This window comes from Panthera leo, chromosome B1 (assembly GCF_018350215.1).
Source record: "Panthera leo isolate Ple1 chromosome B1, P.leo_Ple1_pat1.1, whole genome shotgun sequence".
NCBI classification, from domain to species: Eukaryota; Metazoa; Chordata; class Mammalia; order Carnivora; family Felidae; genus Panthera; species Panthera leo.
The window spans coordinates 49,051,395-49,079,155 of record NC_056682.1 but is presented as its reverse complement, the minus strand read 5'-3'; the positions used below and the strand labels follow the sequence as shown (position 1 = coordinate 49,079,155).

General features: G+C 39.5%; 2 protein-coding genes across 3 annotated transcripts in view; one reads left to right on the top strand and one right to left on the bottom strand.

Annotated features, from left to right (window-relative positions):
* The window catches only part of ESCO2 (establishment of sister chromatid cohesion N-acetyltransferase 2), a 29,834-nt gene extending 18,023 nt beyond the window's left edge, over positions 1–11,811 (bottom strand). Inside the window, exons 1-3 of the mRNA XM_042934931.1 lie at positions 11,334–11,811; positions 10,259–10,327; positions 7,525–8,338 (exon numbers count right to left, since the gene is read on the bottom strand). Of these exons, the coding sequence (XP_042790865.1) occupies positions 7,525–8,338; positions 10,259–10,311 (867 nt within the window). The 5' untranslated portion in view covers positions 10,312–10,327; positions 11,334–11,811. The remainder of the gene's footprint in view (positions 1–7,524; positions 8,339–10,258; positions 10,328–11,333) is intronic.
* Positions 11,812–12,960: 1,149 nt separating this feature from the next.
* CCDC25 (coiled-coil domain containing 25) overlaps positions 12,961–27,761 on the top strand; it is a 40,557-nt gene continuing 25,756 nt past the window's right edge. The window contains exons 1-3 of one of the 2 annotated variants that reach the window (XM_042934934.1): positions 12,962–13,104; positions 18,114–18,161; positions 23,625–23,664. In XM_042934934.1, the coding sequence (XP_042790868.1) occupies positions 13,077–13,104; positions 18,114–18,161; positions 23,625–23,664 (116 nt within the window). In that variant the 5' untranslated portion in view covers positions 12,962–13,076. Of the gene's footprint in view, positions 13,105–18,113; positions 18,162–23,624; positions 23,665–27,761 lie in introns of both variants that reach the window. The other variant, XM_042934935.1, reaches the window with a different exon arrangement.

Genomic DNA, 27,761 nt, shown 5'->3' with positions numbered 1-27,761 from the left:
AATTCTGTCAAAACATCTATTTCCTGATAGAGATAACAGGATGAAGACTACAGAACATTCCTTCTATGATAATAAGTAAAAAAACAAAAAAAAAAAAAAAAAAAAAAACAAACAAAAAAAAAACAAAACCCCAAACAATTAGTAAAAATGGCAAAAATTTCCCCAGCAGCCACCAAATTGGAAGGGACAACCTTCTGTCATAAGCTTTAAAAACAGGCAGCCAAGGAAAGAAAAAGAACATTCTGGACTAGCTGGAGAGGCTTCTAAATCCCACTTGTTGGGCAGTAGCAGGGAAGTGGGAAAGACAAAGGGAAAGCATTCTGAAATATTTCACTAACACTACTAATTTGGTGAGACTTAAGAGAATATACAGCTTGGGATAAAAGGGAAAAAAAAAAACAAACTTTTGATTAAAAAAGAACTCCTGGGGCGCCTGGGTGGCTCAGCTGGTTGGGTGTCCAACTTTGGCTCAGGTCATGATCTCACAGCTTGGGGGTTGGAGCCCCTCGTTGGGCTCTATGCTGACAGCTCAGAGCCTGGAGCCTGCTTCGGATTCTGTGCCTCCCTCTCTCTCTGCCCCTCCCCTGCTCACACTCTGTCTCTCTCTCTCTCTCAGAAATAAGTAAACATTAAAAAAAAAATTAAAAAAAAAAAAGAACTCCTATTCAAGACCATTACAGCTCAGCAGAGATGGGACAACACAACAGTTTGCCATTTCTCAGGGCTCCATGAGTTGGGGAAAGGTGATGTACCCTCTAATGAAAAGAGGAGTCATCCTTAGCTAGGAGAGATGAATACTAGTAGTGGGTGTTTAACAAAATCTTAAGAATCTTGAGCAGAGTGGGGTGCCTAGGTGGCTCAGTCGGTTAAGTGTCCAACTCTTGATTTCAGCTCAGGTGATGATCTCACAGTTGGCTGAGTTCGAGCCCCGCATCGGGCTCTGCAATGACAGTGTGGAGCCTGCTTGGGATTTTCTCTCTCGCTCTCTCTCTCTGTCCCTCCCCCGTTTGTGCTCTCTCAAAATAAATAAATAAACTTTAAAAAAAAAATCTTGAGCTGAGCTCAGTTCCACAAATGTAAGATGATCAAAGCCTAGGTTCTCAAAAATTACTGAAAACTAGACAGAACCCAGTACCTAGCCCCCTGAAAATGAAGTTTAAAAAACAAAGTGTTTTTTAAGAAGAGAGTTTTTTAAGAAGAGAGTGTTGCAGAGAATTCATCATGTCACTGTATAAAGATCGTATCTTCATCACCAAATAGAGAGAAAACTAACTAGGAGATGGATGGGTGGAAATGCAGACAGCAACCCACCCACCACTTTGTTTTGCTAAACTAAGAATTTTAGTGCAAATTGTACATTTAAAAAAAATTGACGTGTATTTATGTGAAGTGCAGATATATCAGTTTTGATAAACTTATACACTCATATCACCAAAAATCCAATCAAGACACAGGGGTGTTTTTTGGTAGAAAAAAATACGAAGAATGAATAAAATCGGAGTGTCATGGCTTAGCCATCAAGAACATGTTCCATTTAACAATATACTTGGCAATACTTGATAAGCAGGCAGAAATATTTAGTAGGGATTGCAAACTTAAATGCCTACAAGGACAGCAGGTAAGTGAAATTGATTCATAGCACAACTGGACTGATCTAAATACATATACACACGTTGATTTAGTGGAGCTCATACCTGTCAAATGGTAGCCTGATAATCTGTCCCAAGAGTTTGCTATAGAGGAATGAAAGCTTAGCTTGGTCAGATTTCCATTTTTCATGATACATCAGACTTCAACTTTCATGAAACACCATTTCTTTAGAATGCTGGCTCAATTTTTTTTTTTTTTTTTTTTTTTTTGTTAAACATTATGTAAGCCTAGCAAAACACCCACGTGCTGGATGTGGCCTACTGGCCACCAATTTATAATTTTTGCTACTGAGACTTGAAATTTAGATGACTACAAGAGGTAGCAACTGGGGTTGAATTTGAGAGGAGGCAATAAGAACGATAATGAGAGGAGGTGGTGAGGAGGGCAAGGACTGTAGAGTTTGAACTGCTCAATAAATAAGCCTCAGAATGTACTGAACAGCATGTGAAAGCCTATCATTTCTCTAGCTGCATAAGTTGTGACGAGTATAAACAAGTCACCACAGACATGCAAGCCCCAAACTGGGAGACAGCCTTTCTTAAAGTCTCAATTGCTTTCTGCCCCAGGTACCTGGGGTGGGGGAAACTTTCCTCTGGTAAGATTACTGATAAGAGGTCAATAATAGAAGTGTCAGACCCACACGGTCTGTTAGGGTAGCCACCAGTCACAAGTAGCTAAGAAGAATTTGCAACATGGCTAGTTCCAACTGGGATATGGTGCAAGTGAAAATAAACATGGGCTTGAAGGACTTAGTACCAAAAACAGAATTTAAAATATCTCACTAATCACTCACTCTAAACGTCAATGGATTCAATGCTCCAATCAAAAGACATAGGGTAACAGAATGGATAAGAAAACAAGATCCATCTACATGCTGTTTACAAGAGACCCACTTCAGACCTAAAGACACCTTCAGATTGAAAATAAGGGGATGGAGAACCATCTATCATGCTAATGGTCAACAAAAGAAAGCTGGAGTAGCTATACTTATATCAGACAATCTAGACTTTGAAATAAAGACTGTATCAAGAGATGCAGAAGGGCATTATATCATAATCAAGGGGTCTATCCACCAAGAAGACCTAACAATTGTAAACATTTATGCGCCAAATGTGAAAGCACCCAAATATATAAGTCAATTAATCACAAACATAAACTCACTGATAGTAATACCATCATAGTAGGAGACTTCAACACCCCACTCACAGCAATGGACAGATCATCTAATAAAAAAAATCAACAAGGAAACAATGGTTTTGAATGACACACTGGACCAGATAGACTTACAGATATATTCAGAACATTTCATCCTAAAGCAGCAAAATATATATTCTTCTCCAGTGCACATGGAATGGTCTCCAGAATAGACCATATACTGGGACACAAATCAGCCCTTTAAGTAAGTACAAAAAGATCAAGATCATATCGTGCATATTTTCAGACCACAACGTTATGAGACTTGAAATCAACCACAAGAAAAAATTTGGAAAGGTAACAAATACTTGGAGACTGAAGAACATCCTACTAAAGAATGAATGGGCTAACCAAGCAGTTAAAGAGGAAAGTAAAAAGTATATGGAAGTCAATGAAAATGATAACACCACAACCCAAAACCTCTGGGATGCAGCAAAGGTGGTCATAAGAGGAAGTATATAGCAATCCAGGCCTTCCTAAAGAAGGAAGAACGATCTCAGATACACAACTTAACCTTACGCCTTAAGGAGATGGAAAAAGAACAGCAAATAAAACCCAAAACCAGCAGAAGACAGGAGATAATAAAGATTAGAGCAGAAATTAATGCTATCGAAACCAAAAAAAAAAACAGTAGAACAGATCAATGACCAGAAGCTGGTTCTTTGAAAGAATTAACAAAATTGATAAACCACTAGCCAGTTTGATCAAAAAGAAAAAGGAAAGGACCCAAATAAATAAAATCAAGAATGAAAGAGGAGAGATGACCACCAACACAACAGAAATAAAAACAATAATAAGAGAATATTATGAGCAATTATATGCCAATAAAATGGGTAATCTGGAAGAAAAGGACAAATTCCTAGAAATATATACACTACCAAAACTGAAACAGGAAGAAATAGAAAATTTGAACAGACCCATAACCAGTAAGGAAATCGAATTCGTAATCAAAAATCTGCCAAAAAACAAGAGTCCAGGGCCAGATGGCTTTCCAGAGGAATTCTACCAAACATTTAAGGAAGAGTTAACACCTATTCTCTCGAAACTGTTCAAAAAAATAGAAATGGAAGGAAAACTTCCAAACTCTTTCTATGAAGCCAGCATTACCTTGATTCCAAAACCAGATAGAGACCACACTAAAAAGGAGAACTATAGACCAATTTCTCTGATGAACATGGATGCAAAAATCCTCAACAAGATATTAGCCAACCAGATTCAACAATACATTAAAAAAATTATTCACCACGACCAAACGGGATTTATACCTGTGATGCAGGGCTGGTTCAATATCTGGAAAACAACGTGATTCATCACATCAATAAAAGAAAGGACAAGAATCATATGATCCTCTGAACAGACGCAGAGAAAGCATTTGACAAAATACAGCATCCTTTCTTGATAAAAACCCTCAAGAAAGTAGGGATAGAAGGAGCATACCTCGAGATCATAAAAGCCATATATAAACGACCCAATGCTAATATCATCCTCAATGGGGAAAAACTGAGAGCTTTCCCCCTAAGGTCAGGAACAAGACAGGGATGTCCACTCTCGCCACTGTTATTCAACACAGTATTGGAAGTCTTAGCCTCTGTAATCAGACAACACAAAGAAATAAAAGGCATCCAAATCGGCCAGGAGGAGGTCAAACTTTCACTCTTCACAGATGACATGATACTCTATATGGAAAACCCAAAAGATTCCACCAAAAAAACTGCTAGAATTGATTCATGAATTCAGCAAAGTTGCAGGATATAAAATCAATGCACAGAAATCAGTTGCATTCCTATACACCAACAATGAAGCAACAGAAAGAGAAATCAAGGAACTGATCCCATTTACAGTTGCACAAAAAAACATAAAATACCTAGGAATAAATCTAACCAAAGAGGTGAAAAATCTATACACTGAAAACTATAGAAAGCTCATGAAAGAAATTGAAGAAGGCACAAAGAAACGGAAAAAGATTCCATGCTCCTGGATAGGAAGAACAAATATTGTTAAAATGTCAATCCTACCCAAAGCAATCTACATACTCAATGCAATCCCTATCAAAGTAACACCAGCATTCCTCATAGAGCTAGAAAAAATAATCCTAAAATTTGTATGGAACCAGAAAAGACCCCGAATAGCCAAAGTGATCTTGAAAAAGAAAACCAAAGCAGGAGGCATCACAATCCCAGACTTCAAGCTATACTACAAAGCTGTAATCATCAAAACAGTATGGTACTGGCACAAGAACAGACACTTAGATCAATGGAACAGAATAGAGAACCCAGAAATGGACTCACAAACATTTGGCCAACTCATCTTTGACAGAGCAAGAAAGAATATCCAATGGAATAAAGACAGTCTCTTCAACAAGTGGTGCTGGGAAAACTGGAAAGTGACATGCAGAAGAATGAACGTGGACCACTTTCTTACACCATACACAAAAATAAACTCAAAATGGATAAAAGACCTAAATGTAAGACAGGAAGGCATCAAAATCCTCAAGGAGAAAGCAGGCAAAAACCTCTTTGATCTTGCCCGCAGCAACTTCTTATTCAACACATCTCCAGAGGCAAGGGAAACAAAAGCAAAAATGAACTACTGAGCCCTCATCAAAATAAAAAGCTTCTGCACAGTGAAGGAAACAATCAGCAAAACTAAAAGGCAACCAACCGAATGGGAGAAGATATCTGCAAATGACATATCAGATAAAGGGTTAGTATCCAAAATCTATAGAGAACTTATCAAATTCAACACCCAAAAAACAAATAATCCAGTGAAGAAATGGGCAAAAGACATGAACAGACACTTCTCCAAAGACATCCAGATGGCCAACCAACACATGAAAAAATGCTCAACATCACTCATCATCAGGGAAATACAAATCAAAACTACAGTGAGATACCACCTTACACTTGTCAGAATGGTTAACGTTAACAACTCAGGCAACAACAGATGTTGGCGAGGATGCCAAGAAACAGGATCTCTTTTGCATTGTTGGTGGCAATACAAACTGGTGCAGCCACTCTGGAAAACAGTATGGAGGTTCCTCAAAAAACTAAAAATAGAACTGCCCTACAACCTAGCAATTGCACTACCAGGCATTTATCCACAGGAGACAGGTGTGCTGTTTCAAAGGGACACATGCACCCCAATGTTTATAGCAGCACTATCAACAATAGACAAAGTATGGAAAGAGCCCAAATGTCCATCGATGGATGAATGGATAAAGAAGATGTGGTATGTATATATGTGTGTATATATATATATATGTATACACACACACACACACACACACACAATGGAGTATTATTACTCGGCAATCAAAAAGAATGAAATCTTGCCATTTGCAACTATGTGGATGGAACCAGAGGGTATTATGCTAAGTGAAATTAGTCAGAGAAAGACAAAAATCATATGACTTCATTCATATGAGGACTTTAAGAAACAAAACAGATGAACATAAGAGAAGGGAAACAAAAATAATATAAAAACAGGGAGGGGGACAAAACAGAAGAGACTCATAAATACGGAGAACAAACTGAGGGTTACTGGAGGGGTTGTGGGAGGGTATATGGGCTAAATGGGTAAGGGGCATTAAGGAATCTACTCCTGAAATCATTGTTGCACTCTATGCTAACTAATTTGGATGTAAATTTTAAAAAATAAAAAATAAAATTAAAAAAATACCTAATTACTTGTTATGATTATATTGAAATGGTAACATTTAAAATATATTGGGTTAAACATTTTTCACCTTTTTTTCCCCCTAGAAAATTGTAAATTTGGTATCCTATTTCTAGGAAACAACACTAGTCCAGGCTGGCTGTGTCAAATATGAGCAAGAACGAAAAAGCATAGAATGGCAACCATGAAAACATACTGCATAAAATAAACCAAAACCCAACTATACATGAGCAGTGATTATCTGTAGGTAGTGGGCTTACATAAAAAAAAATTTTAATACTTTGTCTTCTCTAAATTTTATGGAGGGGCACCTGGGTGGCTTAGTCAATTAAGTATCCGACATTGGCTCAGGTCATGATCTCACACTACATAGGTTCCAGTCCCACACTGGGCTCTGTGCTGACAGCTTAGAGCCTGGAGCCTGCTTCAGATTCTGTGTCTCCTTCTCTCTCTGCCCCTCCCCCGTTCGTGTTCCATCTTTCCCTCTTTCTCAAAAATAAATATTAAAAAAAAATTTTTTTAATTTAAATTTTGTGGAATAATCCAGTACTTTAAATAACAAGCTGAAACAAACAAAAAACAATTATGTCCATATGCTGGAAATCCACTACCTAAGTTTTGTTATTTCTACATTCTAAAAACACTACCAAATAAAAATTGCTAAGCTTCTCTGGATTTTAGTAATAAGGGGATTTAGTGAAATGTATACCTTAATGCAAAAAAATGTTGTAGGCTTCCTTAAGCCAAAAAAAGGAGAAAAGTCCCATCATTGCACCTGCCCTAAATTCTTTCTAGTGATTAAACTATATTATTTGGCTAATAAAAGCAGTCCTCTGGGCTGCAAAGACACCAAAATTTTGTTCAGCCATGTTATATATATATATCTATAGATATATCTATCTATCTATATATATATATTTATAGATATATATATATCTTTGGTATATTGAAGTTTTTTCAGATAGTCAACTTAGTTTTTAAAGTGACATATTCGGTTTTCTTTACCTTTATTAATTTCTCTCCATTTTTACTTCTTGCACAAAGCAGTTCAACATTCGGTTCCTTTTCTAGTAACAAGCACTTTGGCACGTGCCTTGTCTCAAAACCTTTTCTTTTATGGACAGTCTCTACATCAGAATCTTCAGTCACTTCTGATGGATTCTTTTGCGTGAGTTCCAGTAATGGCTTGTTTTCTGAAGACAATTTTCTAAGACAGGACTTTTTCCTAACAAAAAAGGCCGCTCCACCCTGGAGTGTAACTTGTGGTTTGACTTTTTGGCTTAGAACCCGAGGAGCATTCAGATTATTTTCAGCTGAGTAATAATTATTCTCTTTCTCCACAACTGGCTTATAGGCCACTCGATTTTGCTTGGATTTTTTAGAATTCTTTGATACAGGCTTGATACATTTATATTTCGGTTGATATTTAGAAGTTAAACACTTTTGTGGCTTTTTGTTTATCTTCTTGGAGCAGACTGTCACAATGGGAAAAGATTTATCTTCATTATTAGTTTTTAGACAAATGGATCTACTCTCTTTTATCAGCTTTCTCTCTAATGGATTCAGATACCACTGATCTTTGTTGTAAAAGGATACAGTAGACACAGCAGATTTAAATGGTGAACCTTGATTTGCAGATGCCAATCTGGATTTTTCAGTTGTTTTGAGTGGACTTGAAATGAAATGGCCTTGCTGAGAGCAAAGTACCTTTTCTTCATTGCTATCACTGCTTTGGGAAATGTATTTTTGATCAGGTGATGGAAATACGTTTTCAGCAAAGTCCAAAATTAATTTCTTTGATGGGATGTCTGATAATAGGCTATGAAAAGAAACAAAGTCCATTGATAAGTATCATTTTGCTTCAATTTAATGCCAATCTACTACTAAGTAATAAACAACTATACTGGTAGGTCATACTAAAAACAATCCTCTCTACCAAATAACCATGCATAAACATTGTCTATCAGTTTAACAATAGGATTCTCCGGGTACCTGGGTGGCCCAGTCAGCTAAGCATCTGACTCTTGATTTTGGTTCGGGTCATGATCCCAGGATCATGAGCTTAAGCCCCACATAGGACTCTTCGCTGAGCATGGAGCCTGCTTAAGATTCTCTCTCTCCCTCTGCCCCCATTAAAAAAATACATACATACCCACATATGTAAATAAAAATAGGATTCTCAAATTTTGTCTTCACCAAAGCATTCAAATATCTTTCAAAAATAAGGTCCCAATAATGTTTGCAAAAATAAACACTGTTAACAAAGAAGATTTGGGTGCCTGGGTGGCTCAGTTGGTTAAGAATCCAACTTTGAGGGGCGCCTGGGTGGCTCAGTCGGTTAAGCGTCCGACTTCAGCTCAGGTCACGATCTCGCGGTCCGTGAGTTCAAGCCCCGCGTCGGGCTCTGGGCTGATGGCCCAGAGCCTGAAGCCTGCTTCCGGTTCTGTGTCTCCCTCTCTCTCTGCCCCTCCCCCGTTCATGCTTTGTCTCTCTCTGTCTCAAAAATAAATAAACGTTAAAAAAAAAAAAAAAAAAATTTAAAGAATCCAACTTTGACTCAGGGCACGATGTCACAGTTCACAAGTTCAAGCCCTGCATGGGGCTCTCTGGTGTCAGTGCAGAGCCTGCTTCAGATCCTCTGTCCCCTCTCCCTCTGCACCTCCCCCGCTTGCAGGCACATACCTGCACACATACTCTCTCTCTCAAAAATAATCTCAAAAAAAAAAAAAAAAGGATTTGATATCATGTGGGTATGTGTATGTGTATGTTTCAAAACCTATATCTAGGGGCGCCTGGGTGGCTCAGTCGGTTAAGTGGCCGACTTCAGCTCAGGTCATGATCTCACAGCTGGTGGGTTCGAGCCCTGTGTCAGGCTCTGTGCTGACAGCTCAGAGCCTGGAGCCTGCTTCAGATTCTCTGTCTCCCTCTCTCTCTGCCCCTCCCCCACTCACACCCTGTCTCTGTCTCTCTCTCAAAAATAAATAAACATTAAAAAACATTTTAAACCTATATCTAAATTGTGGCCATATACAAATTATAGCCCATAGAGTTATAGCTCACCTGGCTTGACAGGCTACATGTCCCCTAAAATGATTAGTTCTATGTAATAAACTGACCTCAAGCCTATTCTGTGGGAAGTAATTTATATCCTGTTAAGACATGTAGTAAGCACTGAGTGAGCAGACTTTCAAAGAATACTCAAAGATGAGTACTATATGAAAAACACTATGTTAGTTATTACATAAGAGAGCTGAGAGGAGCAAGGAAATAAAAGATTTGACATACATTTCCAAGTCATAGAAAACAGCTCTTTCTGATTCTCTCCAAAGGCACCAAATAATTAATTTTGAAAGCTTACAATATTTCCATACTAGAATTAGAATATACTATAGCGGGGGCGCCTCAGTGGCACAGTCGGTTAAGCATTCGACTTCAGCTCGGTTTTAATCTCAGTCTGTAGGTTCGAGCCCTGCATCTGGCTCTGTGCTGACAGCGCAAAGCCTGGAGCCTGCTTCAGATTCTGTCTCCCTCTCTCTCTCTGCCCCTCCTCTACTCATGCTCTGTCTCACTCTCTCTCTTTCAAAAATAAACATTAAAAAAAAAAAAAGAATATACTATAGCCACAAGGAGCAGACAAGTGGAATAGTGGAAATTTTAAGAAATAGAAGAGAGAAGATAAGACAGACAAGAAGTTGGATTTTTCTTTTTTAAGAGTTTCTACCCATAAGATGAGACTCACTTGTCACAGCTCAAAGAACGCTGCTTCTTTTTTCTTGGAGTAAAAGCTGACATCTTCTTAACTGAACTCCTAAAATCAATAGGAAAATTATAATAACCAAATGTATCCAATTTGTATAAAAATCACCATATCAAAATTTTACTTTAAGAGTCTGAAAAAATTTTTAGATGGGTGAGGGTATTTTAAAAAGCAAATCACTTTAATAAACATTTAAGCATGGAGGTTAAAAAAAAAAGGAAAACACTGCATCACAGTAACAATTAGGAACAAGAAATAAAAGAATTAGTACATCTGTTTCAGGCTGGAAAATAGTCCTCCCAAGGAGGAAGTATTTTTTTTAACCCCATTTCAGGGCACAGTTTCCTCTTTAATTAGCCTGATTAATTCACACCAAGTTAAAATATTCTGCGGGGATATCTTCCTGTGACTACCCTCGCCAGACCCCACACTTCTTTAATATGCCATTTAAGGCATTTTCTTGCTGGCTTAACTGTCTTCCCCCAACAGCCTGACTGTTCAGTGAAGGCAGACACCAGTTTCTAGCCTTTCCTTAAGAGTTCAGCAAGAAAACGGGTTTAGCATAATCCCCTCCCATTTTCCTGGCTGAGGAGCCTTGAACAAGCCGCTTGTTTCCTAGTTTGTAAAATCCTCGGACCTCCTAAGGCTGCTGAAAATAAAATCATGCACGTTCATTCTCGAGCATGAGACAGCATGGTATGTTGGCTCAACAGAAGGTTTCCCCTCCCCTTCCTTCGGATCAGGTACGTTTAAAAAAGTATTACACAAGCACGTTCAAGGTTAAAAGGAAAACCAGGGTCTCTGGAACTCAATGTCCAGCCGCGGCTTAAGAGAAAACTCTTCTGGGGCTGAATGAGAGAAGGCATGACAGAAAAGTGCGTCAGAAAGATGGAAACCCGGTGACCTCTAAGTGCGGAGAACCTGTGGGTGGCTTCGGTCTCCAGCAGCCAAGCCCTGAGCTAAAGCTCTTTGTCCTCGACATGCACCCCCACGTTCCACAGAGTCTCCCGTTCTCTTCGGTCTTCCACCCCACGCCTCGGCCCGCCGCAGCACTCACCTGAGCCTCAGAGCCGGCGACCTCTCTCCAGCGGAGCCAGTGTCTCCTCCACTGTATTCAAATTACCGCGCGCCCATGAAGGCTGAAGCCTCTGCGTTCTGATTCGCCGCTTTTCAGACCTTCCAGGGGGCTGGCTCGGTGATTGGTCGCTCACTAGCGCTGGCCGGGTCGGTGCGAAAGGCGGTCTCCAAACATTCTCCCGCCCTTGGCAGGTGAAACTCACTCTCCCCGCTGGGAATCCACGCCTTCCATAATCCCTTGCGGCAGCGCAGCGCTCCTTTCCCGTGGTCTTGTTTAGATGCATTCTGGGAAATGTAGTTTTCGGCAGAATAAAGGCACGCTCCTGAACTCCAGGTACATTCTGGGGTCGCTTGGCTTAGCATGTTTTTGCAAAGGAGTCTCCCCAAGATTTTCGAGGCAGTTATCTTCCACAATTAAAACTTTGTCTTTAGTTTAACTTTTTTTTATTGGTAATAACGTTAGATTTCTAGTTCATTTTTTTTTATTTTTCAACTTAAATTAAAAAAATTAAATCATGGCACTGAACATCTGTGATGTGCCAGGCAGTCTCACACGCTTTACGAGTTTTATTTCATTCACTTCTGGTCACAATCTGAGATATGTGTTATCTTTCCCATTTTACTGAGAATAAAACTGAGGGCCTAGAAGCAATTACTATTTATAGAATATAGCTTAGGTTCTTGCTTTGGGAAGCCGTATGGTTCTTAAAGTACTCCTGGGTTGTCAGCTGCTGTTATTATCTTTGGATCACTAACTCCTGGTACAGTCTTTGGCACATTCTTAGTTAAGTGATGCACTTCACTTAATAGACTATAGTCTGTTGGAATGAAGAGAAAAAAATCAGGTCAAAACTAACTGCTGAGGAGCTTTACGTGAGTACAATTATTCCAACTTGACAAAAGCAGTTAGATCTCGAGGTTCGAGGTTTGGAATTTGCCCTATCACACACAGGTAATAGATGGGAGATCTCAGATTTAAAGGCAGAACAGTCCAAGAGTCCAAACCTCAATAAGCATATGCCTCTGGGGAATATCACTAACAAACCACTTTGGTTGAGCACTAAGTTCTAAACCCTTTACGCCTATTAACTTAACCTTAGCAAGATAACCTATGTATTAGTTGGTCTATTCATCTCCATTTAGCAGATTTGGTAAGTGAAGCACAGTGTGCTCAAGGAGCGCCTTACAAGTGGCGGAACTAGAATGCGAAAGGTGGAGGAATTCGGGTTCATTTCCAAGTAAAATGAGCTTCTACTCAGTGTCAAGTACTGTGAATAGCACAGTGAACACCTGTGAAGAAGGCAAACAGTTTCTGCTGCCAGGGAACCCGTAAGGCGGTGATGGGTGGCAGATATAACCAATACATAAGCCTCAAGATAAGACTGCCCACTCGGTGAAAGTTCTGCAAATAAAATCGGCCAAAGGTGTTTTTCTTTCAAGAAGACAGAGTTTTCTCGCTGTGTTTTCCAACCACGAATTGCCCTAGCTCCATCTTTCCTTCTCAACCCCCAAGCCAATATAGCCTCTTAGCCCGCCTATAACTTCCTCCTCGCCAGGATTAAAGATGGCGCCGACGGGCTGGCGTTATGACGCGACCCGACGTCCGCCGGAAGTGAGCGAGGAGTTCCGGGGGACAGGCGGCCTCCGCGCTTCTGGTATCCTGGTATCTTGCGAGTTGAGTGCTCCTACTCCGCGCTGGAGTCGCTGTGCCGCCGCCGGGATCATGGTGTTCTACTTTACCAGCAGCAGCGGTGAGTGGGCGCTGTGACCTCCTCAGTCACAGCTCGACAACGGGGCTCCGTAGCCGGGACCCCCAGGCTGCTCTTCAGCCTGCACTTCGCCTAAAGCGCCTCCTCGTCACTGGGTGCTTCTTCCCTCCCCTTCTCGGTCCCCACTTGGATCTGTCCCTGTCGTCCCCGTGTGCCCCTGACCACGGCCTGCGGGGAGGTAAATGGACAGTCACACCTGCTGTCTTTGCATTCGGAAGTTCTTTTCCTTTGGAGAGACCTCCTTTCGCTATCTGGAATTGGGCAGAGTTTGTGGGCTTTTTCACACCCCCATCCCAGGTCTCACCCTCACCTCCTTAGCCTTTATTCTGGCTGCGTCCTGGTAATTATCCACTTTGAGGGAGAAAGGAAATACCTGCCAAGAACTCTGCCTTACAGGAAGGGCACCGTACCGTTCTAGGATAGGGTGGTAGGGCTTGGAAGGCAACAGAAAACAATAAAAAGAGGCAGAGTTGATGTCCCAGATATCAAAAATTGACATGTGATAGTGTTTCTGATTTGTCTTTGGCTGACAAGAAAAGGGTGCTTTTAGTTCCCAGGAAATGCTACGGTCTGGACCTCGTTTTTCCTGCTTATGTTGTTCCCTTTGCCTGGTCAATCCCCAATTAACTTCCTTAAGACAACTCTGCCCCATCTTTTTCAAATGCCTTTCCCGATCTTACTCCCCTCCCCCCCCCCCCCCCGAGATTGCTTAGATAAACCTCTTTGGGGCACCCCACAAACACCGCATGTGTACTTTTGGCGTTGCTCTTATATAGTATTAAATGCTGTCTGCTTGATCTGGATAGAGTGTAAACTTCTTGAGGACAGGGGCAGGATCTCCTTATCTTGTTTCCCTAGCCTAGTGCCTGGCTCATAGCACTTAATAAATGCTTGTTGAATAAACTAATGTGTGTGTGTGTGTGTTTTTTTTTTTTTTTTAACTTAGTCAAAACGCATGCTATTCTATTGCTACTCTCACTTCTTGCTTGTAAAAGGTGAGATTTAAGTTTAACTAGTTCCATGTTGCTTGTGTGGGTTCGAATAGGGTGATAATGTAAAGATGAGAACAGTAAGACCCAAGGAATCTGTAATACAGATAGCTTCCACTCACCCCTCCTGTACCATCACACTGCCACATCGCACCATTTTGTTCAGTAGTCTAGACTGCCACAGTGTGCCATAAGCTATTTCTCTGCCTTTATAGATTTGGCTTGTCTTACCCATATTATTAAAATTATCAAAAATAAAATTCACACTAGCCTGAAAAATCGTTACAGGCCCCTGGTAGCATTTTCATCCTTCGTCTTTTCTGTTCTGTTTTGTTTGCATCAGTTTTTAGCTTCCCAACAACACAGATATCTGTACAGGCTCAACAATGGAATAAAAAAATACAGGCGGGGGGGGGGGGTGGTGCGGTGCCTGGGTGGCTCAGTTGGTTGAGTCTGACTTCAGCTCAGGTCATGATCTCCTGGTTTGTGAGTTTGAGCCTCGCATCAGGCTTTCTGCTGTCAGCACAGACCCCACTTAGGCTCCTCTATTCCATTCTCTTCCCCCCCACCCCCCGCTCACTTTGAAAAATGAATCAACATTAAAAAAAATACAGGCAGCGTATATAGGTACTAAATGTATTTTATGCTAGCTGCCTAATTCTCCTTAAAACCATTCTAAATTTTTTGAGCACTAGTCATACTTACCCAGGTGCCCACAGATTATGGGTCATATTTTTCTCATTGGCTTCTGTTATAAGGTCACAGTTGCTTCCTGTTGGAAAAATATTTGGTCTTTAACAAAAATGCACTTGTGCAGCAAATCTTTTAAAACTACAAAGTTAATGGAAAAATTATAACCTTTTCAGTTAAATAGTGGTAAAACTACATAATTCCATTACAGAAAAGAGCTCGAACATACAGAATCTTCAGGAAATGACTTCTTATAGATAGCCAAGCATTTCAACCAACTTATGGTTTACCATTTAAAAAAATTTTTAAAGATATTCTTTAATTTTTTTAATATTTTATTTTATTTTTGAGAGAGGGAGACAAAGAATCTGAAGCAGGCTCCAGGCTCCGAGCTCTCAGCACAGAGCCTGATGTGGGGCTTGAACCCACAAGCTGTGAGATCATGATCTGAGCTGAAGTCAGGTGCTTAACCCACTGAACCACCCAGGTGCCCCACTGTTTAAAAATTTTTTAAATGGGGAGAAAATCTGAGGGTGTTTTTGTTTTGTTTTGTTTTTCTGCCTTTCCTTTTAAAATTAGTATCTGACTAAAATCTCTTTAACTTCATTCATGTTTCATGCCCTGTCATAATGGAATAATGAAACATTAGCCTTTCTGTATTTCCACTAATTCAAGACCATCTGATTTATGGACCCACAAGGTATCAACACTTAGCTCATTGAGTCCTCCTGTACTTTTAGTACCTTTTAATTGCCTCTATATCCAGATAGATTGTTCTGTAAATTATGAAATTATCAGAGTCTCTAAAGTGGACTGGTGCTATACCTGAATCCAGTACCTTCAAGATAATTACTTTCCATACTAATCAAACATATTATTTGGGCAAGAATAACAAAAGTACTAGAATAATTCAATTTACTTTTCTTTCATCCTTGTTAACATAGACAGGAACTTCATTGAGAATTCTTGCTCCTTTTTGTTTTCAATTTTCTATTTTGACTAATTTCAGTCTTTAAGAAAAGTTCAAAAATAATAAAAGATTTCCTTTATAACCTCTCCCCCAGATTCTAACATTTCAACTTCTGTTTCTTTCTTTTCCTTTCTCTTTACCTCTCTCTCCAAACACACAGATATTTTTTTCTTGAACCATTTGTTGGTAATTTGCAGTTTACTCCTAAATACTTCAGGTTTCCTCCCCCGCTCTAAAATCACAAAACATTCCTCATTATCAAAATTAGGAAATTAACATTGCAGCAATACTATGATATAATCAGCAGCTTTTGTTCAGTTTGCATTAGTGTCCTAATGCATTTATAACAAAGGGCAATTACCAATCATTGTTGCATTCCACTGTCATTCATTACTCTTTAGTCTATTCTAATCTGGAGCAGTTGCTCAGCCTTTGCCTTTCATGACACTGTTGTTGAATTATTTTGTAGAATATTCTTCAGTTTGCATTTGAGTTATGTTCTTAATCACCTCATTTTATAGGTCAACCGTCCAAACAATAGTGTGTCGTTCTCTTGGTTGTGATTTAGATGGCTTAGCCTGCACAAACAGCTTTATTTTATTTTAATCATTTTAAAAATTACTTTCAGTCTGATTACAAAACCATCTACATATTTCATAAGTGAGCTAGCCAAGGTAAGTATTATTAACAGTTATATGTATATTTTTCCATACATATACAGAAAATAGGTGCATATATTAAAAATATATTTGTAAATATGTACATACAACTATATATTCATTTTTTACAAATTGAATCTTGCTTTATACATACAAAAATGCTGTTCTATTTAATTGCTGCTACCTCTTCTTTTCGGTGGGTGCCTGGTATTTGTTTATGGATATTCTATAGTGTGTTTAACCAGTCTCAATTAATGAGTGTTTAGTTTGTAAAAAGAACATCATTGCTTGATAGAGTAATTATAGTATGTACTTAATGGTGACATTGTAGGATCAAAGGGTGAATATTGCTAGGTCGTGCAGAGAGAATCTGAAATGGTTTTATTTGTGCACTTCTGGTATTTGTTATAATGGCTGTTCTGGCTATGCTAAGGCCTTACCAAGCTAATGTAATGCTCAATTATAGGCAGATATTTCTGTGAATGCAAATACTCTCTCCTTTCCAATTAGTTCTCTCAACTACTTCCAAGTAATTTTGGGTTGTAGTCATTATAACTGTTGACTGAAGGATCTGAGATTTTTCCCTCCCCAAGAGAGGCAACTATGATAATTTAGAGAGCTTCTCATTACTGGAAGTACAGGCAATTTATTTAAGAATTTATAAATGAAAGAGTGCTGCTCCCTGGCCTTTAGAGCTCCACTCACACATCCTGGTTCTGTGCTGTCTAGTGACAGTCAACAAACTGCCCAGACTAGGGGCCCAGTGACCATTAATTCAGGAGTTTTGCTACAAATGGGGTCAAACAAGTTTTGGTAGACCAGCTTGGAAGCCCAGAACCCAGATAGAATTTCAATTAGGAAAGTTAACTTTTTAGTTGACCCCAGATTGGAAGATGCCTACATTAAAAGACACTAGCTTAGTAAAGCAAATGTCATTTCTAAGGTAAGCCATACCTAGAATATTCAGTTTGACTTACACTGAGTTCCTAACACTGAGTTCACATTGGAAATAGTTGGAGATCCTTTTAAAAAAACACTATTGCTTACCCACCAGAGATTTGGATTTGGTTAGTCTTAATGGAGCTGGGACACAATTAGGTGGTTCTAATGTGTAATGAGGGTTCAGAATCACTGATTTAGAAGATGTTTGAAAACCGTGTTTCCCCAGAATAGGTTAGGAGCCCATTATAATGTGTAGCACACCTGGAAAAAACTAATATTGGCTAAATAATGAAAAGGCTTAGCTAAGTATAGGAACCTGTTTTTAAATGGTTGAGGTGAAGGTTGGGTTTTTTGTTTCGTTTTGTTTTTAACTGTTTTGAAGACGGCAAAATTATAGGACTAAACTGGAGTTGTATTAAACTATGTCCTGATGAAAGTAGGGAAGTAGCTTCTATAGTAAGGATCAGTAAACGTTTCCTCTTTGGACCCAGTAGTAAATATTCTAGACTTTGTGAGCCACATCTCTGTAGCTTTATTCTTCTTCATTTTGTGTTTTCGACTCTTTAAAAATGTAGAAGTCATTTCTTAGCTTGTGTGCTATCCAAAGACAGGGCTGGATCTGACCTACAGGCCATGTCTTGCAACCCCTAATCGAAGCATTTGTCACTTGATTTTCCCATGAAGCAGTTTTGCTGGGGATGAAGTTATCTAACTGTTTTTTATATTTTTGTTTTGTCTTAGTTAACTCATCTGCTTACACTATTTACATGGGAAAGGATAAATATGAAAGTAAGTTTTCAAAAGCATTTGATTTTGAAATTTCTAACAGGTAAGTGTCAATTGCCCCCTCCCCCCACCCCACATGGTTGGTTGGATATGAGTTTTCAACTAACTACTACTAGTTAGGCCCATTAACTCCAGTGGGTTACTTTCCTAGAATTTAGTTATATCAAATAACATTAGAGCCTCTTGGACCATTTGTTGCTGATTAGAAAGTTAACTTTATTAAGAGTTTTTGTGGTATCATTTGATTTACGGTGATACGAATCAGGTTAACCTATGCTAGTTTATGTCAAGTAAAAATAATCTGTGACTTGGTTGAAAAGCTCATTTTCTGTACATTTTTACCACATTTAGGAATAGAGGAAACATATCTATTATGTTTTTTGAGGCCGAAGATGGCTCTTTTTGAGTCATGAAATGTTAACAGTTTTTTCAGACTTTATTGACCACTCTCCTCAGAATGAACTACATTATTCCATATTGCATACATTTATGTAACTAAAACAAAAATTTACAAAAAATACCCATACTCTTTGCTGTGCCCTCTTGTTTTGTTTTTCAAAAGCTAGTCTCAACCTGCTCAATTAATTTTTTTACCCACTAATGAATTTGAACTAAAGCTTAAAAGGAAAAAACGTTTAAGGGGATGGCCTTTTAATTGCATGAGTGAAGAGGGAGAAGTTTAGCTTTCTTGCTCTAGAGCATTGAGTTGACAGCACTGGGCTGAGGGAGAAAACATCTGCAACAAGGGAGCTTGGAGAAATGACAGAATTACACTTCTTCACGCTTGGAGAAGATACAATCGCTCTTCTCACAGGGCTAGTGTAATTTTCTAGAAAAGACAGCCCTGAAGTCTGGCCCATCTGGGTTAAAATCCCAGCTCTTAATAAAGTAGCTATAGTTACTTAACCTTTTTGAACCTCACATTGCTGAAATGGAAGAAGAGGATCATGAGACAGTATCTGCCTTGCAGGGTCGTGAAGGTGAAACCAAAGAGCCTGGGTAAAGTGCCTGGCCCAGGGTAGGCACTCAGTAATGGCAGCTGTCACCACTGGAGCTTCTTTAGCTCTTTTTCCCCCCTACAACCATCAGTGTCTGTTCTAGGTGCAGTTTGAAACTGACAACAGTTTAAACTTGATTCTTTAAAAGAGACAAGAATAACATTCTTCAGTATGGGACATTTGACATTAATGAAATAAGTAAGGCCAAAAATTAAAAGATGTCAAAGAACAGTAATGTTACGTATAACTATGATATGTGTAAATATATAACTGTATAATTAACGCATATATATGATTAACATACAACATAACATAAACATATATGTATGCATAACATAAAAAGTAATAAACGTGTATAAAACATGTATAAAATATATAACGTGATATATGTAATAGCTATTTTTAAATCTTATTTTTAAATTTTTTTTGTTTAATTTTGAGAGAGAGAGTGTGAGTGGGGAGTGGCAGAGAGAGAGGGGGACAGAGGATCCAAAGTGGGCTCCACGCTGACAGCAGCGAGCCCAGTGTGGGGCTCAAACTCACCAACTGTGAAATCATGACCTGAACCAAAGTCAGACCTTCAATCAACTGAGCCACCCAGGCACCCCGATATTTAAATATATATAATTCTTAATCGGATCTATATAAATGGTTTAGAACTGTGTGGTAATACTGGTTACCATAAGGCAGAATCAGAATAAGCAAGCCTGTTACATCCTAGCCAAGAGAAAAAAACCAGCAGAATAAAATAACTAATTTTTAAACAGTTTTTCATTATAATGAATTCATGACATTGTCTCTAGTCTGACTTAATGGAGGCACCCAGTCTGCAGTATACTTGTTTTTATGTTTCTCTTAGTAACTCCTACATCATCAGAGGCAACTTGTATTTTTTTCGTAGCCCCATCCTGATGAATGTAGCTGACCAGGGATGCTATCTCCTTGTATTACCTCGAGCAAGGAGGCTGTTTATAACCAGCCATGGTTATCTGCAGTAGATAGGGATCCACACCTAACCAAATCTGCTTTCCTTTCTACCATATCAAGGATGCTAACCCAAGACTTAGGTTACTGAGAAGCACCTAAAGGAGAGCTGCTACGTATGGTTGCCTGGGTTTTGCACCGTGTAACTCTGGGCAGGGGACTTGATACATTTCTTACAGTGAAGGACTGCCTTGATACTGGCTCACACTGCTGGGCTGCTAGTGTTACTGACCTAAGGCAGCTGTGCCAGTGACATTCCCACCAGGTCTCTTTTTTCCTTCCGTTTTATTTTTTATTTATTTATTTTTTTAACATTTATTTATTTTTGAGACAGAGAGAGAGCATGAACGGGGGAGGGTCAGAGAGAGAGGGAGACACAGAATCTGAAACAGGTTCCAGGCTCTGAGCTGTCAGCACAGAGCCCGATGCAGGGCTCGAACTCACGGACTGTGAGATCATGACCTGAGCCGAAGTCGGACGCTCAACCGACTGAGCCACCCAGGCGCCCCTTTCCTTCCATTTTAGTTCAGTGTTTGCTAGAGCTTATCTGTGTGGACCCATACGCCAGCCTGTCTGAGCATCCAAAGAGGAAGATGTAGTCTCTGTTTTCATAGTATTAAAGGTGGAGAGGCACATGCAAAAACAAGTATTCGGTCATTTTGCTCTGCACCTAGAAACTGCTCTCAAAAATAAAGTCTAATTTAGGGATGCCTCTGTGTGGCTCAGTTGGTTGAGCAGCAGACTCTTGATTTTGACTCAGGTCATGATCTCACGGTTCATGAGTCCGAGCCCCACATCGGACTCTGTGCTGAGCGTGGAGCCTGCTTAAGATTCTCTCTCCCTCTCCCTCCCCCTCCCTGCTCACTCACGCACTCTCAAAAAGAAAGAGTAAAATAAAAAATGTCTATTTTAAAAAGTATAGGTGAAATGAAGCAATATGAATAAGTGCTGTAGAAGTAGAGGAGGGGGCAGCATAAATGTGATTAGGGAGAGCCAAGGAGGAGTGGGTTAGGGTGGGCTTGACATAGAATCCTTTAAATGTCTGTTGTAGGAATTTATATCTACAGATATAAATCTAAATATAGAATTTATGTCTGCAGATGTAAATTTAGATTCTTTCTAGAGTCCACTTGAGTCGAGTTTTGCTGTCATTTAAATGTATGTAGAGGGGTGCCTGAGTTGCTGTGTCGGTTAGGAGTCCGACTTTGGCTCAGGTGGTTATCTCACGGTTCGTGGGTTCAAGCCCAACTTCAGGCTTCATGCTGACAATGCAGAGCCTGCTTCGTATCCCTGTCTCCCCTCTCTCTCTGCCCCTCCCCCACTCTGTCTCTCTTAAAATAAATTTTAAAAAAAGTAATAAAATGTATGTGGGGAAAAAAAAAAACCCAGGAGCCCTTGGAGTCATTTGGAGGTGCCAACTTTCCTAGATTGCTTTGTAAAAAAGAGATTACATTTTTAAAGCACCCTGTTCCCTAGTGCTCCTAGCACATCATACTTATTCGTGATAGCCTTGATGACTTCAGCCTAAGGGCTGGATGGAACATCAGTGCATTTTTAATTGAATAATTTACTTTCTTTCACTAAAAAGCTTTCAGATGTTTTCCTTTTATTAGCCAGCAGGTGTCACCAGGAGGCCAAACATTGCCTGACTGAGGAAAAGAGGTTTTTATATTTCCCTTTCCTTTTTTTGATTACTTGTTGGCTATTGGCTCAGCTTCCCATGTAAGCTAATACAAAGCCCTTCAGAAAATGTATGGTGTCTGCAGTTTTTTTTTAAATTTTTTTTAGCATTTGTTTATTTCTGAGAGACAGAGAATGTGAGCAGGGGAGGGTTAGAGAGGGAGACACAGAATGGGAAGCAGGCTCCAGGTTCCAAGCTGTCAGCACAGAGGGGCTGTGGGGCGCGAACTCACAAACCGCGAGATCATGACCTGAGCTAAAGTCAGTGGCTTAACTGACTGAGCCACCCAGGCACCCCTAGTGTCTACAGTTTCTAAGATTATCCAAGATTTATCATCCTTTTGCTTTTCTGGAAAATGAATACCCCATTCAAGTTAGATAGATTATACTTCCTTGGGTACATTTTAAGTCATCACATCAATCATTTTGTTTGCCTTATAATTTTTAACTTTGTATCTAATACTTTAATGCTTTTGTATTAGACACTAGTCATTTCTAATTATTAGCATGGCTGTTCGTGTGTATAGGTCTTACCTTTCTGTAGTGATATATGTTATTAGTCTTAAAAATACAGAAGTATACATTTTGAACTAATAATTTACCTTTTACAAATATAAGTATGCTTTAAGGAAATAATCGGGAATATGAACATATTTATTTTAAAAATAGTTACTGAAGCATTTGTAATCAAAACAGCCCAGGGGTACCTGGGTAGCTCAGTCAGTTAAGCATCTGACTTTTGACCTAAGCTCAGGTCATGATCTCCCAGTTCGTGGGTTTGAGCCCCACATTAGGCTCTGCATTGACAGTGCAGAGCCTGCTTGGGATTCTCTCTCTCTTCCTTGTTCTCTAGCCCTCCCCTGCTTGCTCTCTCTCTCTCTCTCAAAATACATAAATAAAGTTAAAAATAAACAAAACATGTGAACAATAGAAAAGTTTATTCATATGGTAGAATTAAGTAGTCATTGTTTCCAAAGACCTTTTTAATTTTTAATTTTACTTTTATCTAAGAAATACATAGCTTTAGAATTCAAATAGTAACAGAATATGTATCATAATAATATTTTCCATCCTGTCCTTGTTTTGTCCTGCAGAGACAGTTACTTTTAACTTATAGCTATTTCTTCTGTTTTATTTTTACTTTCATATGTGACAGAATTTTACGTGATTTCTATTTCCTTTTTTATACTTCTGGTGGTGGTTTTATTTTCTAATTTTCTACTATTTTATAATTAAGAGGTCTCTTTTAAGAAGTAAAACACAGTTCACTGATGAACAAAACCATTTTGACAAATAAGTTTATTACAGTGAATCAATTTCCCAAGACCTCATCTAACCTCTCAGCTGCTCTAATTTGAAGTTTAACTAACTTTTAATAGAAATATCTTTGGGGGTGCCTGGGTGGCTCAGTCGGTTAAGTGTCTGACTCTTGGTTTTGGCTCAGGTCATGATCTCACAGCTTGTGAGATCCATGCTGACACTGCGGAGCCTGCTTGGCACTCTCTCTCTCCCTCTCTCTCTGCTCCTCCCCCCTAAAATAAATAAATACAATTTAAAAAAATTATAAATATCTTGAACTTTCTTTTAAGTATTATAAAAATTATATCAATTATGACAACTCTAAAAGCTATTTTTACAAATTTTTTTTTCTCTATTTTCAGGCATCAAAGCCTCTCTCAACTACTCTTTTCTCCATTAAGGGAGAGAAACAGTTGTGGGAAGGATTGGTATAAACTCTGGCATATTTTCATTTGACAGGTTTTTTTTTTTAACCTTTTCTTTGTTTTCTTGTATCTCACTCTAGACGAAGATCTAATAAAGTATGGCTGGCCTGAAGATATTTGGTAAGTCACAATTTCGGTTCTGCTTTCTATGCATTATATACTTTCTTGGATTTGGCCAACCACCTCACTTTTATGATGAAAACTGAAACTCCTACTTTGTGTTTTGTTCATGTTCGGTGGTAAGTAGCTGACTGCCAGCTCCCTTCATTTCTAATCGCCGTGTCAACTGGGGATGATGTCTCAGCAACCCTGAGGTTGGAGGCCGGACCTCAGAAGCTTTCTTTTACCTTATGGTGTGTCTTCTCAGAGTGGTTTCGTGAGACCGCCACACTCACGTGCTCAGGCCACTCTTCTTGAGAAGATGGATGAGGGCTTCACAAGAAGTGGTGAGGGAAATAGAAGCTTCCATGTGGATGGAATAGATAGGGCATCTGACCAGGTCCAGCTTTAAAGAAAACAGGCTGGGTTCCCTTTGTCTTCTCAACTCCCTCATGAGGTTAGCCCTGTCTCGATCCAGGCTCTACCCCCTCTTTCTAAAATATTTTCTGGAAATTTAAAAAATAATAATCATGCTTTCTTTGCCTTCTGAGATAATTTCATTTGCTGCTCACAAAACCCAGCCCAAAAAGCAATGACAGAACAAACCAAAAACTCCTCATTTTAGTTGCATTCTTTTCTTTTTCTAACTGCCTTAGAATGCCACGTGGGAGTTTCTACCACTCAGACCTGGAACCTTTTAGGAGGACCTGGACTCCTGTTACTTTGATGTAACACTCTTGGACTCAGTTTGCTGAGTCCTGGTGCCTAATTCTACACCTAGAGTGGGGTGTGGTCTCCACAACTCCACAAACACCCCTCTACCAAATGCTGTCCCTGAAGATAGGCACATGGATCCTGTTTGCTTTAATGATAGTAATAATGAACACTGTCATTAGTTATTGAATACCTAACTAGATGCAAGGTATTGGCAGGTGTTTACCTTATTGATATACTCAATTTCACAGTGCCCTGTAAAATAGTTCTTAGTACTGTGCCCATTTTTCAGATGAGGACACTAAGGCTAAAAGAAACTGAACAGATCTGCTGTGGTTGTTGCTGGCCCCCCAGCCGGCTCTAGTTCTGAATCACCAATTTTGTTCTTCCCTTAGGCTACTGCTCTTTGTCTGAGGGTGACTTCCTTCCTTCCTCAGGCCATTGCTGCAACTCTCTCCAGACCTCTTTTCTCCAAGTGTGGGCCCGAATCCTTCATTTAATTCCCTACAGAGACAGAGTTTAGGTTGTCACTTTTTAGGAGAGTTCCTTGATTTTCAATGAAGTGGACAGCATTGGACATTTATTAGGAAAACTATTACACAGAGACTAACTTAAAAAGCAGGAAATGCTTTCCTGTCTGCCATCTCTAAACGTCCACACTCCAGGAACCAAGAGGCACGACAAACCTGAGGAATTTTAAAGTCTTTTTTTTTTTATCTGCCCCCTGTTCCAGCACAGGCCCATCTGCTGAGCTCAGGTAACAAGTGTCATCAAGGGAGACACCGCTTGGTACCCCCTTCACTTCAGGTGTTCAGTTTGCACTGCTGAGGGCTTCTGGATTGAATGCTGCTTCCCTTCCTAGAACCCTAGACCATAAGCCTCACGAGGACAGCGATCACTTGTTTTGTTCAGTCCCACATCCCGTTACCTAGCATAGGACCTGGCACCTGGTACATGTTCAAAAAATATTTGTTGACTTCCTAATTAACTAACTCTTTGCCTGTGTAGAAATGATCTCTGCTGGACATTTCTTCATAGTAACTGCATCCTGGTGTCTCCATTTTGAGCACCTGTCACCAGGCTGGATTATTCCGGTTGTTCTTAAAACCCAGAGATCTCCAGATCCTGTCAAGGGAGATTAGAGCTACTGCATCTGTTACGTGGCTGCATCTGTTATGTAGTTATCTGCTGTGAAGTTTTAACATGTCAGGTTTGAAGCATAAACACCTGCGTAGAAAAGGTTACATATCCAGATGTACCACAAAAGTCAATTTGCCACAGCCTTTTACCTGATTTTTTTTTTTTTTTACACTTATATAAGTGGAAGAGAAATTTCCAATTTACAGCCTACGCCCTATGTATTCTCAGTTGGGTTTTTGATTTCATTATGGTTGACTATCTCCTGGAATGCTACTTAACCAAACTGGTGTCTACAGATACCCATTTTGACACCCTGAAATTCATGACTCTTGCTGGAAGTGATTGACTTTTACTTTGAGAAGCTATTCGAGGTCTGCTGTGAGGTAGAATAGCCAGCCCTAAATTTCAAGACTGTTGTGTCAATCCTGGAAACATTCCTGGGCATGCTAAGAATGATTCAGTTGATCGATATTCCCCAGGGCACATTTCAACCTGGTTCACTCTGAGGTAAACCTTAGAACTTCACCTGCGTGGATATCAGCATCTGAGTTTATACCAGAAAACACCTTTAAGGAAAGGATTTTCCCAGGACTAAATGAGAATGGAACTGAATTTATCTTTAAACAAAAGAAGATAGAAATAGTGTGTGTTTACTGCCTCCAAACCCCCAAAGAATAGTATCTCCAGGGACCCCACTTTCAGGAGTTCAATTGCCCAGCTTCTGAGGCCCTGCGTCCGCATCCCCAGGTCATTGGTGCTCATTTACTGAACTTTTTAGTCTCTGCATTCAGTAAAGAAAACAGTGATTAAGTAGGGAGAGGACGATAACAAGGACCAGAAGGAACTAGGGAACTCTACTACGCATAATTTAAACTTTTCGGAGTAAACATTTTGGGAGGTTTGGAAAGGTTTTTTTTAAGGAACCTCCCCAAGATAGTTTGTTTAGGGAGCTGGCTTTTTTGATTTACAGTGCAACCAAAGCCCCACACTTCCACACATTCCCCCTGCCCTTGTAGCAATATACCTCCCAGCCTGGAGTTGCTCTGTGCATCAGCAGTGATATTCCCGTGTGTGTTTTAGGATTTTGATTACTTTTGTATGACTCCATCAGATAGACATTGAATTACTTATGTATCTCTTTGGACAAAATTCCATGTCAGACCTTTAAGAAAAATCAGGATACAATTGATTTATTATGGGTATGTAGGAAAGAGTTGTTATAAATAGAGAATTGGCTTAAGACAAGTCAGAATGGGGCAAGTTACTTTTCAACTGAACTTGCTTCCTAAGATCCTGAAAGAGGATAATTAGATACATAATTTCTGGATTTGCAAAAACACATTTTTTTTCAGTGGAAAAGGCCAAGCTAAAGACAGTAATCAGTAGGAATCTCTTATAGGGAATATAAATCTTATATGAGAAAAATAAATCAATGTCCAATTCTGGTTACCAGTAATGGATAATAATAAAACCTAGAGGGGGCGCCTGGGTGGCTCAGTCTGTTAAACGTGGGACTCCAACTCAGGTCATGATCTCACGGTCTGTGAGTTTGAGCCCCGCATTGGGCTTTGTGCTGACAGCTCAGAGCCTGGAGCCTGCTTTGGATTCTGTGTCTTCCTCTCTCTCTGTCCCTCCCCTGCTCACACTCTGTCTCTCAAAAATGAATACATGTTAAAAAAAAAAAAAAAAACCAAACAACAAAAAAAACCTAGAGGTATCACAGACTGCCAAAAATGTGTAGTATTTTTCTGTATCCATGGTGACTAGCAAAATGCTTAACTTCCTTAAGAGGGCATTAGAAACACCATAATCTTAACATTTGTATAGAATCATGCTGTCCACATCTTACAGTAGGCATGAGTGTGTGACCATTTTCACTTCTAAAAACACATTAATGCTAAGAAAATGTCTAGAGAAATATATAATGGGGTGTAGTGGTGCCTCCTTAGGGTTTTACTGAACACACTTCAGTCTAGAAAGATGAGGAGTAAGGAAGAGATGACTAATGTTATCAGAATCCCAAAGTGACCATCATGTGTTACCATTGTTTGGTGGGAGAATTCTGGGGGCATCTCTGGAAGCTGGAAAGAGAGAACGTCAACTTTATTTGGTAAATATCTCCAAATGTTAGACTAGGGTGTAAAAGGAATTAAGTTTAGAAAGGTTTCTTTCAATTGGTGGATGATAGAGGCTTAATGAAAGGTAAATTTAGGACATTGGGATTTTTTTAGGACTGTATCATAAAGGGCAATCCCCGTGCTTTC